The 12,970-nt window shown below is 53.3% G+C and overlaps 1 protein-coding gene across 2 annotated transcripts in view; it reads right to left on the minus strand.

Annotated features, from left to right (window-relative positions):
- Positions 1–12,970, minus strand: part of ABTB3 (ankyrin repeat and BTB domain containing 3) — a 287,580-nt gene that overhangs the window by 32,564 nt on the left and 242,046 nt on the right. For both annotated transcript variants that reach the window (XM_062202964.1, XM_062202965.1), the window contains 3 exons: positions 5,590–5,755; positions 3,171–3,260; positions 1,143–1,244 (listed from right to left, as the gene is read on the minus strand). In XM_062202964.1, the coding sequence (XP_062058948.1) occupies positions 1,143–1,244; positions 3,171–3,260; positions 5,590–5,755 (358 nt within the window). The remainder of the gene's footprint in view (positions 1–1,142; positions 1,245–3,170; positions 3,261–5,589; positions 5,756–12,970) is intronic.

The following is a 12,970-nucleotide window of genomic DNA, read 5'->3' on the forward strand; positions in this document are numbered from 1 at the left end:
GCTGTTCTCTGACTCACTGTACCAGCAGCAGGGAGGTGCCTGACCCCTATGTGGCTCTGCTTGGCTGTCTCCCATACCCTTCCTGATGTAAAGGCTGGGATGCCACTCCCATTGAGGGATGGCACCTGTGCCCACCAGGCCACCATGCTACCCCTCTTTCTTGGATTCCTCTACCAGGAGGGGACCGGGCACAATGTCCCATAGGCAGAAGCCAGCTCTCAGGGTGACAGGTCACACACTCAGCCTCCCGAAATATGACTTTGGATCTGTCCTAAGGATTCCTATGACCCAGGAAGAGAGCAAAGGATTCCTGTAAAATCCCAACATGGCTCAACTGTGCAAGTGACGCTGTTCCCTGCTCTGCATAAAAATTCAGAGGTGTGTGCCGCATGCAAGGATCTGAGTTCCCCGTGTCCCCGGAGCGTGGCGCTGGCTCTTGGGTCAGGTGTGGTCGCCGATCTGGATGTTGATCTCTCTTTTCCGAGGCAGTAAACAGCATGTTTAAGATCTAGAATGGTCTGGGCAGCTACTCACTGAATGCTAACTCTACAACAGCTAGAGAAAGTGCAACCAATGCACCTGCTTGCCCGGAGACCTCTGATGAGGACCTGACACCACACCTGGAGCTGTTTCTGTGCCGGGGGTCCTGCCTCAGACCATCTGGTTCTGATGCTCAAGAAGTGGGATCCAGGCAGGTGTTTTTGGGAAACCCACCCTTGGTGAGTTGAATGCTTCTTCCTGTTGGTTGCAAACCATTAGATTCAATGCAAACATGGGGGTCACACTAAGGGGAAGTTTTAAGTTATTGACACCGGCCAAGTCTTATGTTCACGGTACAATGACCAAAATGGGCAAATCCACAAAAAAACAGCTGAGGTCTTGCCCTAGAGTCATCAGGAAGAACTGAGCAGGTTTGCCACTCTGTGTGTGAGGCTGCGTGTAGGTACGTGGTAGTTTCATATTGGTAAAAGCCGGGCCCTACAGACTGTTACATATAATACATGATTGTGACTATGCTATATTGAATTGCGATTAACCAATATGAATCTCTTAGGGAATATGCATGCTGGGAGAGATATAGATTCGTGTTATGGAAGAGGTAAAATTACAGGTCAGATGTGGATAGTGAAATACGTTAATACCTGAACTACAGGAATATGTCCATGCAACACAGCAAAAGTCAGAGCCGTCCAATGGCGGGTCTCGGGGTGGACGGATGGATATTTATGAGAAGTACTGACAACCTATAAACAAATTGAAGTTATTTTCAAAATGTGACCTTCACAATACTTAGGCTAGCAAATCTATCTGTGGCTGGACACGCAGGCTAAAGACGATGTATGGTCTTGGAAGGTGCCTGGGGGAAACAGTGGTGAAACCAGGTAGGGATTCTCGCCTGGTGGATGCCCCCAACACCTCTCTCACTGGAACTGGGCGTCTGTCCTGCTTAGTGAGAACAGAGAGACCGGCCATCGCAGGCCACATCTTGGAGGTTTTCACCCATCGGAGCAGAGATCAAACCACTCGGTGATGTTGTGTCCTGTGTGTGATGGGGGCCCCCCACTTCACCCTTGAAGGTGCCTTGGAGAGGCTGATCTGGCAGTCACAATGAGCCAGCTCCCCTGCCCGCCTTTCCACTGCCTTCTGCGGTGGCCCTGAGCGCTACAGGACATCAGGAAGCCGGAGATGGCGCCACCATCCCAACCACACTTTTGCGAGGCAGCCTCTCAGGGGCTCGGCTGCCCAGGCAAGGGCGTCTGCCTTGAGCTTTCCCAGTAGGGCAGATCTTGGCTCCTCCGCGGGCGGAGTGTCACTGCCTACTCACGGCTCCCCCACGCTGTGTTCATGTCACTTCTGTAGGCTTCCTGGTCGACAAAAACCCGTTCGCTAATGGAAACCTGGGCACAAAACTTCCCCTGGAAACATTGCAAAAGAGCTGGCTGAGCTTGGTCCTCCAGGGTGGGGAGGCAGAGACAGTCCTGGCTGAGAGAGGCGGCAGGGCGGCTGGGGACTTGCGAGATGAGTGCCCACACGTGGCTCCTCTCCCAAACACCGCTGGGGGCCCTTTGATGGGAGACCCATGGGGAGGGTCAGAGAAGATGCCCACAGAGCCCCAGCAGGACCCAAAGCTGAGGACCCTTTGCTGGGGGCTGCCTGGTGCCCCAGGACTCATCACTGTAGGGATGTGGGGAGCAGATTTCCCATATTTTGAACTTGTCCCATCCACAGTGGTTCTGTATCCAAAACAACACCCATGGTCAGCTTAGCTTGGATTCACCTGCAACTCACTACTAAAAGCACAGTATGAAGACTGCCAGGGCTTCCAATTCTGAACTAAAAACAGAGTCCCCAGGGGTACTGACTGGGGGGGGGGCAGCACAGCTGCGAGGGACAGTGGGGTCTTCAGACAGCAGAGAATGTGGTTAAAAAAAAAAAAAAAGGTGAGCTTCACCTATGGAGAGCCTTGGGGAGGGACTGACATCAGCTCTCCAGCCTACGCTGGGCACTCTCTGGACCTGTTCCTTCCACCAGCCACCTGAAATGGGTGCAATTCTCTCCTCCAATTTTACAGATGGGGACAGACAGGCTAAGCCACTTGCTCAAGTGTCAAGCAAGCCTCCAGGCCGGTGGTGGTTTCAGCCCTTGCCCCAAGTCCATCCGGGTCTAAGGTGCAGCATGGGAGTGAGCCCTCCTGTCCCCCACTGCCTCAAGGGAGCTTTAAGATCCACTTCGAGATAAGGCACAGCAGCCATAAGATGAGTCAACCGGGGTTTGGTAGGGAGGGATATCTCAGCTCAGGGACTAGGGACAGTGCTCCTCCTGCTCTAGGTTAGGCAAAGATGCTCTATGGTAGCTGATGGCTTGGGAGGACTCCTTCCGCCCCATCGCAGAAGGAATGCACGCTCAGAAGCGCCAGGAGCCTGGGCCTGCGGAGCCGTGGAAACCCGGTGCTCCTTGCAACTATGCTGTTTGCTTTCCAGTGAGACAGACATGCAGGCGGCTCCCTGGAGGAGAGTGGACCGGGGCCTCGGGCTGGACAACCTCGGGCAGCAGCAGCAGCAGCAGCAGCAGCGAGGACTGAGGATGACCTAGGAGGACTCGCTGAGCTGAGGGCCCTCAGGAGAAAAAGCCCCCCCACCCCGCCTTGCTGGTGCGCAGTGGCCTCTTACCTCCACATTCAGGTCAGCTCCGGCATCCAGCAGCATCTGAACCATGGCCTCGTCCCCGCGGACGCAGGCGTACATCAGGGGAGTCATGCCCTGCGCGGGGTTAGAAAGCAGAGAGAGAATGTTTACAAGGCGGCTGTGCTTGGAGGGCGATAATCGATCGAGTGGGGGTAGGGGTGGGGGTGGCCGTGCGGGTGCTCAGAGTCCAACCCAGGGGGCTGCAGCCGTCCACAGCCTGGACACTGAAATGGGGCAGGGGGTGCAGCATCGGAGCCTCTAGGCATGGGTCTGGAGGGTTTGCATGTGGTAGCCGCAGGGTGCTACAGACCTAAGGGTGTTTGCTAAAGCGAGTGTCTGACCACCACTTGGCCCCGTGGGACCCTCCTGGCTTCTGCAGTATCATTAGCCCCTAACAAGTGACCATGGTCTCCTTGTCACTGTTGTCTTTCACAGCGCAACAAGCCCCCTCTGGCCAGCATCAAGGGCACTCCACCACTGCCTTCCTACCAGACATTACGCAAGCAAAAGGCAAGCAAACTAGGCGTGGCCTCCAGGAGTGCCAGCGGCTTGTTACAAACCCCACCCAAGGAAGGGGTGGAGCTTTCCATCAACAGTGTTGCAAAGGTGGCTACTTTGTTCACACTGCAGCCTTCCCTCACTTTGTACACCCAAGTCATTTCTGGTTTGATTAGAGCCCAAGTTACAGCCAAAAAGGTAATGAACTTGTCTCTGGGTCCAGCTGTGCAAGTAACTCAAGAAATCACAAGGGAAAATCATACTGCTGAGGACATAAAATTGAAGCATTAGAAACAGAATCCAAAGGTCAGTACACTGAGAAATTTCTCACATTGTTAACAGAGGCGTATGTGCCTAATACATAGAGAACTTTTTCAAATAAGGAAGGAAAACCGTACAGCTCCACTGAAAAGCGGGCAAAGACAGATGAACTGCGCACATGGACATAGCTGGAAGGGGTGTGCCAGGGAGCAAAGTTTCTGGGAAAGTAATGGACCACTCACTGGGAACCTTAAGAAATGCAAGGTGTTTGGATCACAATTTGCACGCCTAAGAATGAGAAGACTGAATGAAGATTCGTGTATGTTTAGCCTAGCATTGTTAATAAGAGCACTCAGAAACAACCCAAACATCCAACACCTGACCTATGGTTAATGACTAAGCAATCTGACCACTTGGTGTAGCCATTCAAAGTCATTTTTTAGGAGCCAGCACTGTGGCATAGCAGGTTAAGCCTCTGCCTGCGGCTCTGGCATCCCATATGGATGTCGGTTCGAGTCCCGGCTGCTCCACTTCTAATCCAGCTCTCTGCTATGGCCTGGAAAAGCAGTGGAAGATAGCCCAAGTGCTTGGGACCCTGAATCTGCATGGGAGACCTGGAAGAAGCTCCTGGCTTTGGATCGGCTCAGCTCCAGCTGTTGGGACCATCTAGGGAGTGAACCAGTGGATAGCAGCTCTCTCTCTCTCTCCCTCTCCCTCTGTCTGTAACTCTGCCTCTCAAATAAATAAACTTTTAAAATAAAAAATAACAAATCTTTCAAAAAAGAGAAAGTAGTTTTTTTAGACAGAATATTCAAGGACATAACCAGGTATCTTTAATAAACTGAAAAATGCAAGACATAATGAAGCAAACAAAAAATTGTGGAAATACTTGAGTGTGAGTGTGAATGTGCATGTGCGCGAGTTGGGGTTAGGGCTCCTCGGTGTTGCTCAAGACAACCATCAGCTGTGATGAGAAAGGCGCCCCCCTGCCATCCTCTCTGGAACCTGCTGCCCGCCCTGCCCATGTGAGGAGGAGCGCTCTCTGTCCCTGGGGAGTTTCCATCAAGGACTCCCACTGAAAACCGCTCTTTGTTTTCTCTGACAGTGATGTCTCCCACCTGCCCCTACCTGGGTATCTACCTCCTAGTGGGGGACACCACCGCCTCTCTCTGCACCCCAGTTTTGGGAGGTGCTGCCTCTCTCAAGCGGTCCCTAGTTTGGCTTTTGTGCAACTTCACCATAGCCTAAGAGCTTGGCGAGATGTGTCTGGACCTGTCCTGTGCAGCCACAGGCAGGCAGAGGGCTAATTTTAACCAGGCTGGGAAAAACAGACTTGAAGGACATGTGCTAAATATAAATGATGGCCATCTGGGTGATGACACTACTTCCTTCCTGCAATAGGCACACTCTTTTCTCTTTTCCATGTCAGCTGCAATGATCATGTGCTACTTCTATAAAGATGAACAAGTGTATTTTTGTAAGATATCTTAAAAACAACAAAAAAAGAAAAAAGAAAAAAAAGGCAAGCAAATACCCTAAGTCACCAGCAGGGGGAGTCCCTGTCCAAGGCCGGAGTGGGGATTCAGCAACGGTTTCCACCTTGCCCGAGGGTGGTACCCCTGGAGGAGACACTGGGACCCTCTACCTGTTCGCTCATGGTGTTGATGCCATCGGGCCCCAGCAGAGACACTGCCTGCTTTACCAGGTCCGTGCGCCCACAGTTCAGCATCCGGAAGCCCAGGTCCTGTTTAAACTTGGCTTCGATGGCCACCGCGTCCAGCTTCCGGGAGGCACAAAAGCAGTCGTCGGCCCTGTGGAAGGGAGAGATGGTCATGGCAGGTGCAGCGGCTCCCTGGGGGGCTGGTCCCAGAGGACCCCAGGAGCAAACCGCTGCGGAGGCAGCACGTGGCTATGCATTGGCTTGCAAGTGCGCTGCCTGTTCCTGGGCACCAATTAAAATGATGGCTTCCTGATGCCTCTTGCTCCCTTGTCCTTTGTGACTGCTGCGGATCTGTCTTGTCTCTGCTCTGTGCCCCCACAGGGCACGGACTAAGCATCCTGACGGCTGGTATTTATCAAATGCTGGCCACGTGATAGGCACCCTGCTAAACTCTTCACAGGAGAGAATGATTGAATCCCCACATAACCCAAGACGTAAGGATGATCATCACCCGCTCTGGTGAGCCTGGGGGAACAGACACAGGGAAGCACGCAGTGGAGCCGGGGTTTGAACCCAGGTCGTCCGTTTGGAGAGCCGGTCAGCGTACCTACTGTGTCCCCCTGTCCCTCACTCACCTACTCTTTGTCAGTTTACTTGTCTGACTGCCCGCGCTAGGCTGGGGACTTAGGAAAGCAGAGCCCTTGTCAGTGGCTCTCCATCCCAGTGCCAGGCAGCACACAGCACATGGCGGGGTGTTAACAAATAACCTAGAATGTGCGGGCTCTTTGTGTTCAAAATACACAGGACAGAGAACTGGCCAAGGAGAAGAGGAGACGAGGGTGCATTTGGCAGGGGGCAGGGAAACTGCCCGCCTCCCAGCCAGACAGGTGCACTAACGCCGCTGGGGAGGGGAAATGGAGGAGACTCATCAGAATCATGACGGAGACATCAACTCTGCTTGTAAAGGGTGCTGCTTCCTTCTCACAGTCAGCTGATCGGTTAATTGTTAAATCGAATCACCAAGCATTTGCTCAACATCTGTCCGTGCCAAGCTCTACTCTCAGTGCCAAGCACACAAAGTTACCAATGTCACCGTCCCAGCCCTGGAAGCACCTACCCGGTCATGATTCACTGTGGCAAAAGCAAGGTTGGAAGTTACCAGAGATGCGCACCATTCCAGATCAAATGCCCTATGGGAGTAGAGAGAAGCTGCACCAGAGCCTGGGACATGTAGCAAGGCTGCTCACGGGGGGAGGGGCACCCCCAGCTGTCTTAAATAAGGAGGCAGGAGAAGAGAGGGAGGAAGAACTTTGGGCAGGGCCAGTCTGAGCCGAAGCTTGGAGAGGTGACATGGCAGACCAGGGGGTTTCAGAGTCTCTGGGGCAAAAACCCGGAGGTTGCCAGCGCCGCGGCTCAGTAGGCTAATCCTCTGCCTTGCGGCACCGGCACACCGGGTTCTAGTCCTGGTCGGGGCACCGATCCTGTCCTGGTTACCCCTCTTCCTGGCCAGCTCTCTGCTGTGGCCCGGGAGTGCAGTGGAGGATGGTCCAAGTTCTTGGGCCCTGCACCCCATGGGAGACCAGGATAAGCACCTGGCTCCTGCCATCGGAACAGCGCGGTGCGCCGGCTGCAGAGCGCCTACCGCAGCGGCCATTGGAGGGTGAACCAACGGCAAAAAGGAAGACCTTTCTGTCTCCCTCTACTGTCCACTCTGCCTGTCAAAAAAAACCAAAACAAAACAAAACAAAAAAAACCACCTGGAGGTGGAATGTGCCAGAAGTAGAAGGTGGAGAGGTGGGCGGGGCTCAATTAGAGAGGGCTTAAGGACTTAACCCTTAAGGCTTCATACTTTACCCCCTGGAAGTCAAGGAAGGCTCTTGGGCAGGCAGCGGAATGACACAGTTGGTTGGACAACCCTCTGAGAGGATGGAGGTTGCGTTTGTGGGGAGCCAGCTCTCGAGACAGGTGTGTCCTTGGTCTGCCATGGGGTTCCTGAGTGATCAGTCATCTCTGATTGCCAGACTGGCCTGGCATTGGAATCCAGCGCTAGGAGATGCTTAAGCCCTTAATACCAGATGCTAGCAGTTTTCTTCTCACCACCAGGGGGAGCTGATGTGCAGACAGACTCCAGAGACCAGAGACCTGCCGCTTGATGTTGAGATGGAGTTTGACCTGCTCACGTTCCTCAGGATCAGGAAGCCAGGCCAGGCCTCCAAAGGCCTGTTCCTGTGATGCCCTGGGAGGAGCAGTGGAAGGTATTTAGGGGCTCCCCATTGACCAGGACCTGGACTCCAGGATGAAGACCTCTGTGTGGCAGGTGGGGGCATGGAGCCCATCCCAACACCATAGAAAACCTCTCCAGGGAAGTCGGAGGGTGACCCCATGGAGGTGAGGCTGGGACTCGGCCTGGTTTCAGATCATGGTACCAGCAACCAAGACGTGCCCTTCGCTCCCAGGGCCCAGAAAGGGACTGAGCCTTAAGGCTTCTTGGCTCAGCTCCTGGGGGCTTTGCACTTGGGTCTCCTGCAGCTAGGGTTGCCAGAGTCCACAAATACAAACACTTTAGAAATATCGCCTGGGACCCACTCATACTAACACGTGATCCATTGCTTCTTGGGAATTGTAACTGAGCATCCCACCTTTCATCTGGGAAAGGGCAGACTTCCCTGACGGGGGCCCAGAAGGGACATGAGGTGAAATCAGGGGTCCCTCCAAAGCGTGAGACCCTTGGTGTGCTGGGGGGATTCATCCAAGCTACATAGAATCCCTAAAATACAGCTAAGGAAGACGCTCCAGGCAACATGAACAGCCGGGGTGGGGTCGGGGGAGTGGGCCAGAGGACCAGGGCCAGACCCTACAACATCCATCACAAGGCTTCCAGGGAGATGATGGTGTTTGTCTGGTTTTGCTTTTGTTAGCTGTTTTTAGGGTTGTAGCAAAAATCCAAAAATCATGGTCCAAAATAACATTATGGAGTTTCCTCCATTTTCTCTGTTTTCTTTAGCAGTTTTAAATTTCAGGTCTTCCCCGCCACCCCACCCCCAATTTGATCTGAAAGGCAGAGACAGAGTAGTTGGAAGGAGACAGAGCTTCCATCTGTTGGCTCACTCCCCGAAAGCCTGCAACAGCCAGAGATGGATCAGGCTAAAACCAGGGGCCTGGAACTCAATCTGGGTCTTCCGCATGGATGGCAGGGACCCAAGTACCTAAGCCATCACCTGCTGCCTCCCAAGGTATACATTAGCAGGGAGCTAAGTGGGAAGTGGACGAGCCGGGACTCGAACCAGGTACTCTGAAATGGGATGAAGGTGTCCCACGTGGCAACCTAACCACAGTGCCAAAGGCTTTCCTCCCCAACTCCCCCGCCCCAACCAGTGTCAGGGCCTATGTTTGTCTTTAATCCATTTTGAGTTGGTTTTTGTATAGGGTGTGAGCTAAGGGGCTGACTGCACTCTTGTGCCTGTGGATATCCAGTGCCCCCCTCGCCAAGTACTGGAGAGACTGTCCCTTCTCCATTGCATGGGCCTGGTGCCATTATTCTTGTGCAGACCTGGGGGAGCCCCTGGGAGTCGGGAACCCCCTGGTCACACCAAGTAAACAATGGAGCTGGTTATCGAACATGACCAGCCACCCAGCTAGCAAGCCAAAGCAGGTGAGGAACGTTTCCTACAGCAATCTTGGAAAACAAGGCATGCTCTTCAACTCTGTTTGTCAGAGAATTCAACTCCACCAGAAAACCCCTCCTTGCAGACTTCCTGTAAACCCCGCTCGCAGCTGCACAGATTCTTTCCACCTCCCTGCTGTAGGCCAACAGGACAAGTGAGTGTGCCCTCCAGTGTCTGACTTATTTAGGCAGGAATCTATCCAGCCAGTCACCTGGGGCTTTTCCACGAGGCGTCCAGCTTTGTGGCTTTCCCTCCAAGTGGCTTTCAATGATGCAATAATAATAAAAAAAAATCCTGATCTATGTAAGGAAGAGGCGGTCAATTCCTGTGATTTCTCAAGGGGCCCAGCCCCGAGAGACTGGCTCAATATCTTCCACCACTCCAGGGGCATGATTTCAGAAAAAGGTTTTCCAGAAGGCTCGCGGGCCTGAGGACAGCAAGTGACTGTGTTGCGTCTGTGCTGGGAAGGATGTGCCACTGGCTTGGGCAGTCGGTGCGTTCTGTTGGTCCCTCGATGCCTTCTGAGTGAGAAATGCCAGCCAGGAGGCTCCACACACACTGCTGCCTTTATTATTTTTTGAAAGCTGTGCAGAAGTTATGAGCGTGAATGCTGACATCTCACTTCCTGGCTTCAAATCCCAGCTCTGCGACCCAGTGGCTGTGTGATCCTGGGGACAGTCACTTGGGGTTCTCGCTTGGATCAAATGAGCTTAGTAGTAATATCTTCCTCAGGGGCTTTTTGGGATGAGATGTGAGAATCCAGGTACAGTGTTGGGAAGAGTACAATGCTTCCCACAGCATTTACATGAAAGATTAGCGATGTCACATCAGAGCCATTATGATTGGTGGCAAAGGACGGTACGGACTACTTGGAAAGAATGCACTGTATTTGGGGAGCGGTGCTGTGGCATAGCAGGTAAAGCCGCTACCTGCAGCGTTGGCATCCCCTGTGGGCACCAGTTTGAGTCCCGGCTGCTCCACTTCAGATCCAGATCCCTGCCAATGCCCCTGGGAAAGCAGCACAGGATGGCCCAAGTGCTTGGGCCCCTGCACCCATGTGGGAGACCCAGAGGAAGTGCCTGGCTCCTAGCTTTGGCCTGGCCCACCCCTGGTTATTATGGCCATTTGGGTAGTGAACCAGCAGATGGAAGATTGTCTGTCTGTCTCTCTCTGTAACTCTGCCTTTCAAATAAATAAATCTTATAAAAATTGCACCGGCCGGCGCCACGGCTCACTAGGCTAATCCTCCGCCTTGCGGCGCCAGCACACTGGGTTCTAGTCCTGGTCAGGGTGCCAGATTCTGTCCTGGTTGCCCCTCTTCCAGGCCAGCTCTCTGCTGGGGCCCGGGAGTGCAGTGGAGGATGGCCCAAGTGCTTGGGCCCTGCACCCCATGGGAGACCAGGAGAAGCACCTGGCTCCTGGCTTCGGATCAGCGCGGTGCGCTGGCCGCAGCGCACCAGCCGCGGCGGCCATTGGAGGGTGAACCAACGGCAAAGGAAGACCTTTCTCTCTGTCTCTCTCTCTCTCACTGTCCACTCTGCCTGTCAAAAATTAAAAAAAATAAAAATAAAAAAATGCACCATATTTGGGAGAAGCTGATGGGGGGGGGGGGTCTCCCAAAAGTTCATCAAAATACATATGATGAGCAAAGTAGGCATGGATTTTAAGGGTTTTTTTGCATTATAATAAACTGATATTTAAAAAAATATATATTTACTTGTAAGGGAGAAAGACACAGACACAGAGAGATCTTCCATCCACTGGTTCATTCCCCAATGCCTGCAACAGCTGGGGCTGGGCCAGGCTGAAGCCGGGCAGCCCAGAATTCCACCTGGGTCTTTCACAATGGGTAGCAGGGCTCCAAGAACTTCAGGTTATCACCTGCTGCCTCCCAGGGTGTGTAGTAGCGGGAAGCCAGAATCAGAAGTGGAGCTGGGACTCAAGCCCAGGTGCTCTGATGTGAGATTCAGGTGTCCCCATGGAGTCCTAATCCCTGCACCATGAACTTATCTCTTCATTCCACCTTCCGTAAACTTTCTGAAGCACCCTCATACAAAGACACAGAGACCACAGAGCACTACAAGTGCCTCCCACGCTCTCAGACACCCTACACCCTCTCCAGCACTAACACTGGTAGCCCACAGCCTGCGTCTGCAATGAAACTTCACAGGGAGAAGACTGGAATCACTTGGCCCAGTGGGTGAGCTCCCAGCTGTCCACTGCCCGGAATATGTACCCATTACCACGATGGCACAATCCTAGGTCCTCTCTCCGAGGATTCAGGCCACCTCCAAACTCTAACCGCACAATCCTCCAATGCCAGGGCAGGTCTTTCCCGGCCACCAAGGCCTTCTTCAAAGATCCTGGAGCCTGGAACCCCTGGGCCCAGCTGACTGCGGCCTCAGTGACTGGGCCTGGGGTGGCTTCCAGGATTCTCACTTCCTGCCTGTGAGCGTCTGCTCTCACTCATCTGTGCTCCCCAGCAGGTTGGTCATCTGCACCTGAGCCACTTCTGGGGCCCCTCTTGGGGGCCTGGCTGCCTGAGGGGGTTTGCAAGAGAAGAGAATCCACTCTCCCCTGCTCACATGGAAGGTGCCAGAAGCTTACTGTGGCAGGACACGGGTTGAGGGCTTTGGCTGTGTAGGGGTCATGGAATTCCTTATACCTCCATTCCAGTCCAGACCGGATTCATTCCTTAGGCAGCCCCACTGTGCTGTCTGGATCCTGAGGACCCAATATTTGGGTTACAGTGTGGCTCCCACAGGCCACAGCCAGCTTGGCTGGGAGACAGCAAAGATAATAACAGCAATCAGAGACACACTAAACACACAGCTTCCCTGGCACACTATAGCTAATACAATCGTAACAACTGCCATTGGCAGAGAGCTTTCCACCTGCTAAGCACTTCACATACAATAGCACACTTAATCTTCAAAATAATCCATCCAAATGTGGTTCTGTTATACCCACTTTACAGAGGAAAAGATTGAGGTCCCAAAGTCATATATCACTCACTCAAAGGCACACAGTTCGCAGGTGGCAATTCAACTCCTGAGCCTGTACTCGGATCTTGCTTAAGGCCTCACAGGGACCCCTAAAAGGCAGGGGACACTAGCGTTCCCACTTTACAGATGAGGAATGAGGAAATAGATGCTAAGAGGAGCTAAGCATCTGGGTCCAAGGTCACTCGGCTCCTTCTCCTTCCACTGCAACCCAAACCCGCCTCACTCCGAAGACCTGGGCTACGTGAGCCCTGTATTTGTGTGAGTTCCCACATTGTACCCCAGTCCAATTCCAAATAATTTACTATGGCTGGGTATCTACTGCATGCCCCGCCACCCACTGGGGTGCAGGGAGCCCCAAGAGGTGACTTCTGCCTGAACAGGCTGGGCAGGTGCCAGGGCTCCTTCACCTCCACGTGCAGGGCTCTCCCACAGGGCACAGGAAATGACTATGATGAAAAAAACTATACATGTGGATGTGAGAGCACCAGCTACCAGCCAGGGCCTAGGGAGGTGCTGGGCTATGGCAGCCAAGGTGTCAGCCCTGGCTACCCAGAGCTGTCTTGGAAAAGGGTGTCAAGCCAGCTTCGTGGTTCCTGCCTTTCCTGTCTCAGTGGGCATTAACAGAAAGATTTATGATCCTCAGGAGACAGTGATGTGGATTCCACCCCCTGGAGACTCAGGGACTCGGCGCCCGAG

The sequence above is a fragment of the Lepus europaeus genome, chromosome 10, assembly GCF_033115175.1.
Source record: "Lepus europaeus isolate LE1 chromosome 10, mLepTim1.pri, whole genome shotgun sequence".
In the NCBI taxonomy this organism is placed as follows: Eukaryota; Metazoa; Chordata; class Mammalia; order Lagomorpha; family Leporidae; genus Lepus; species Lepus europaeus.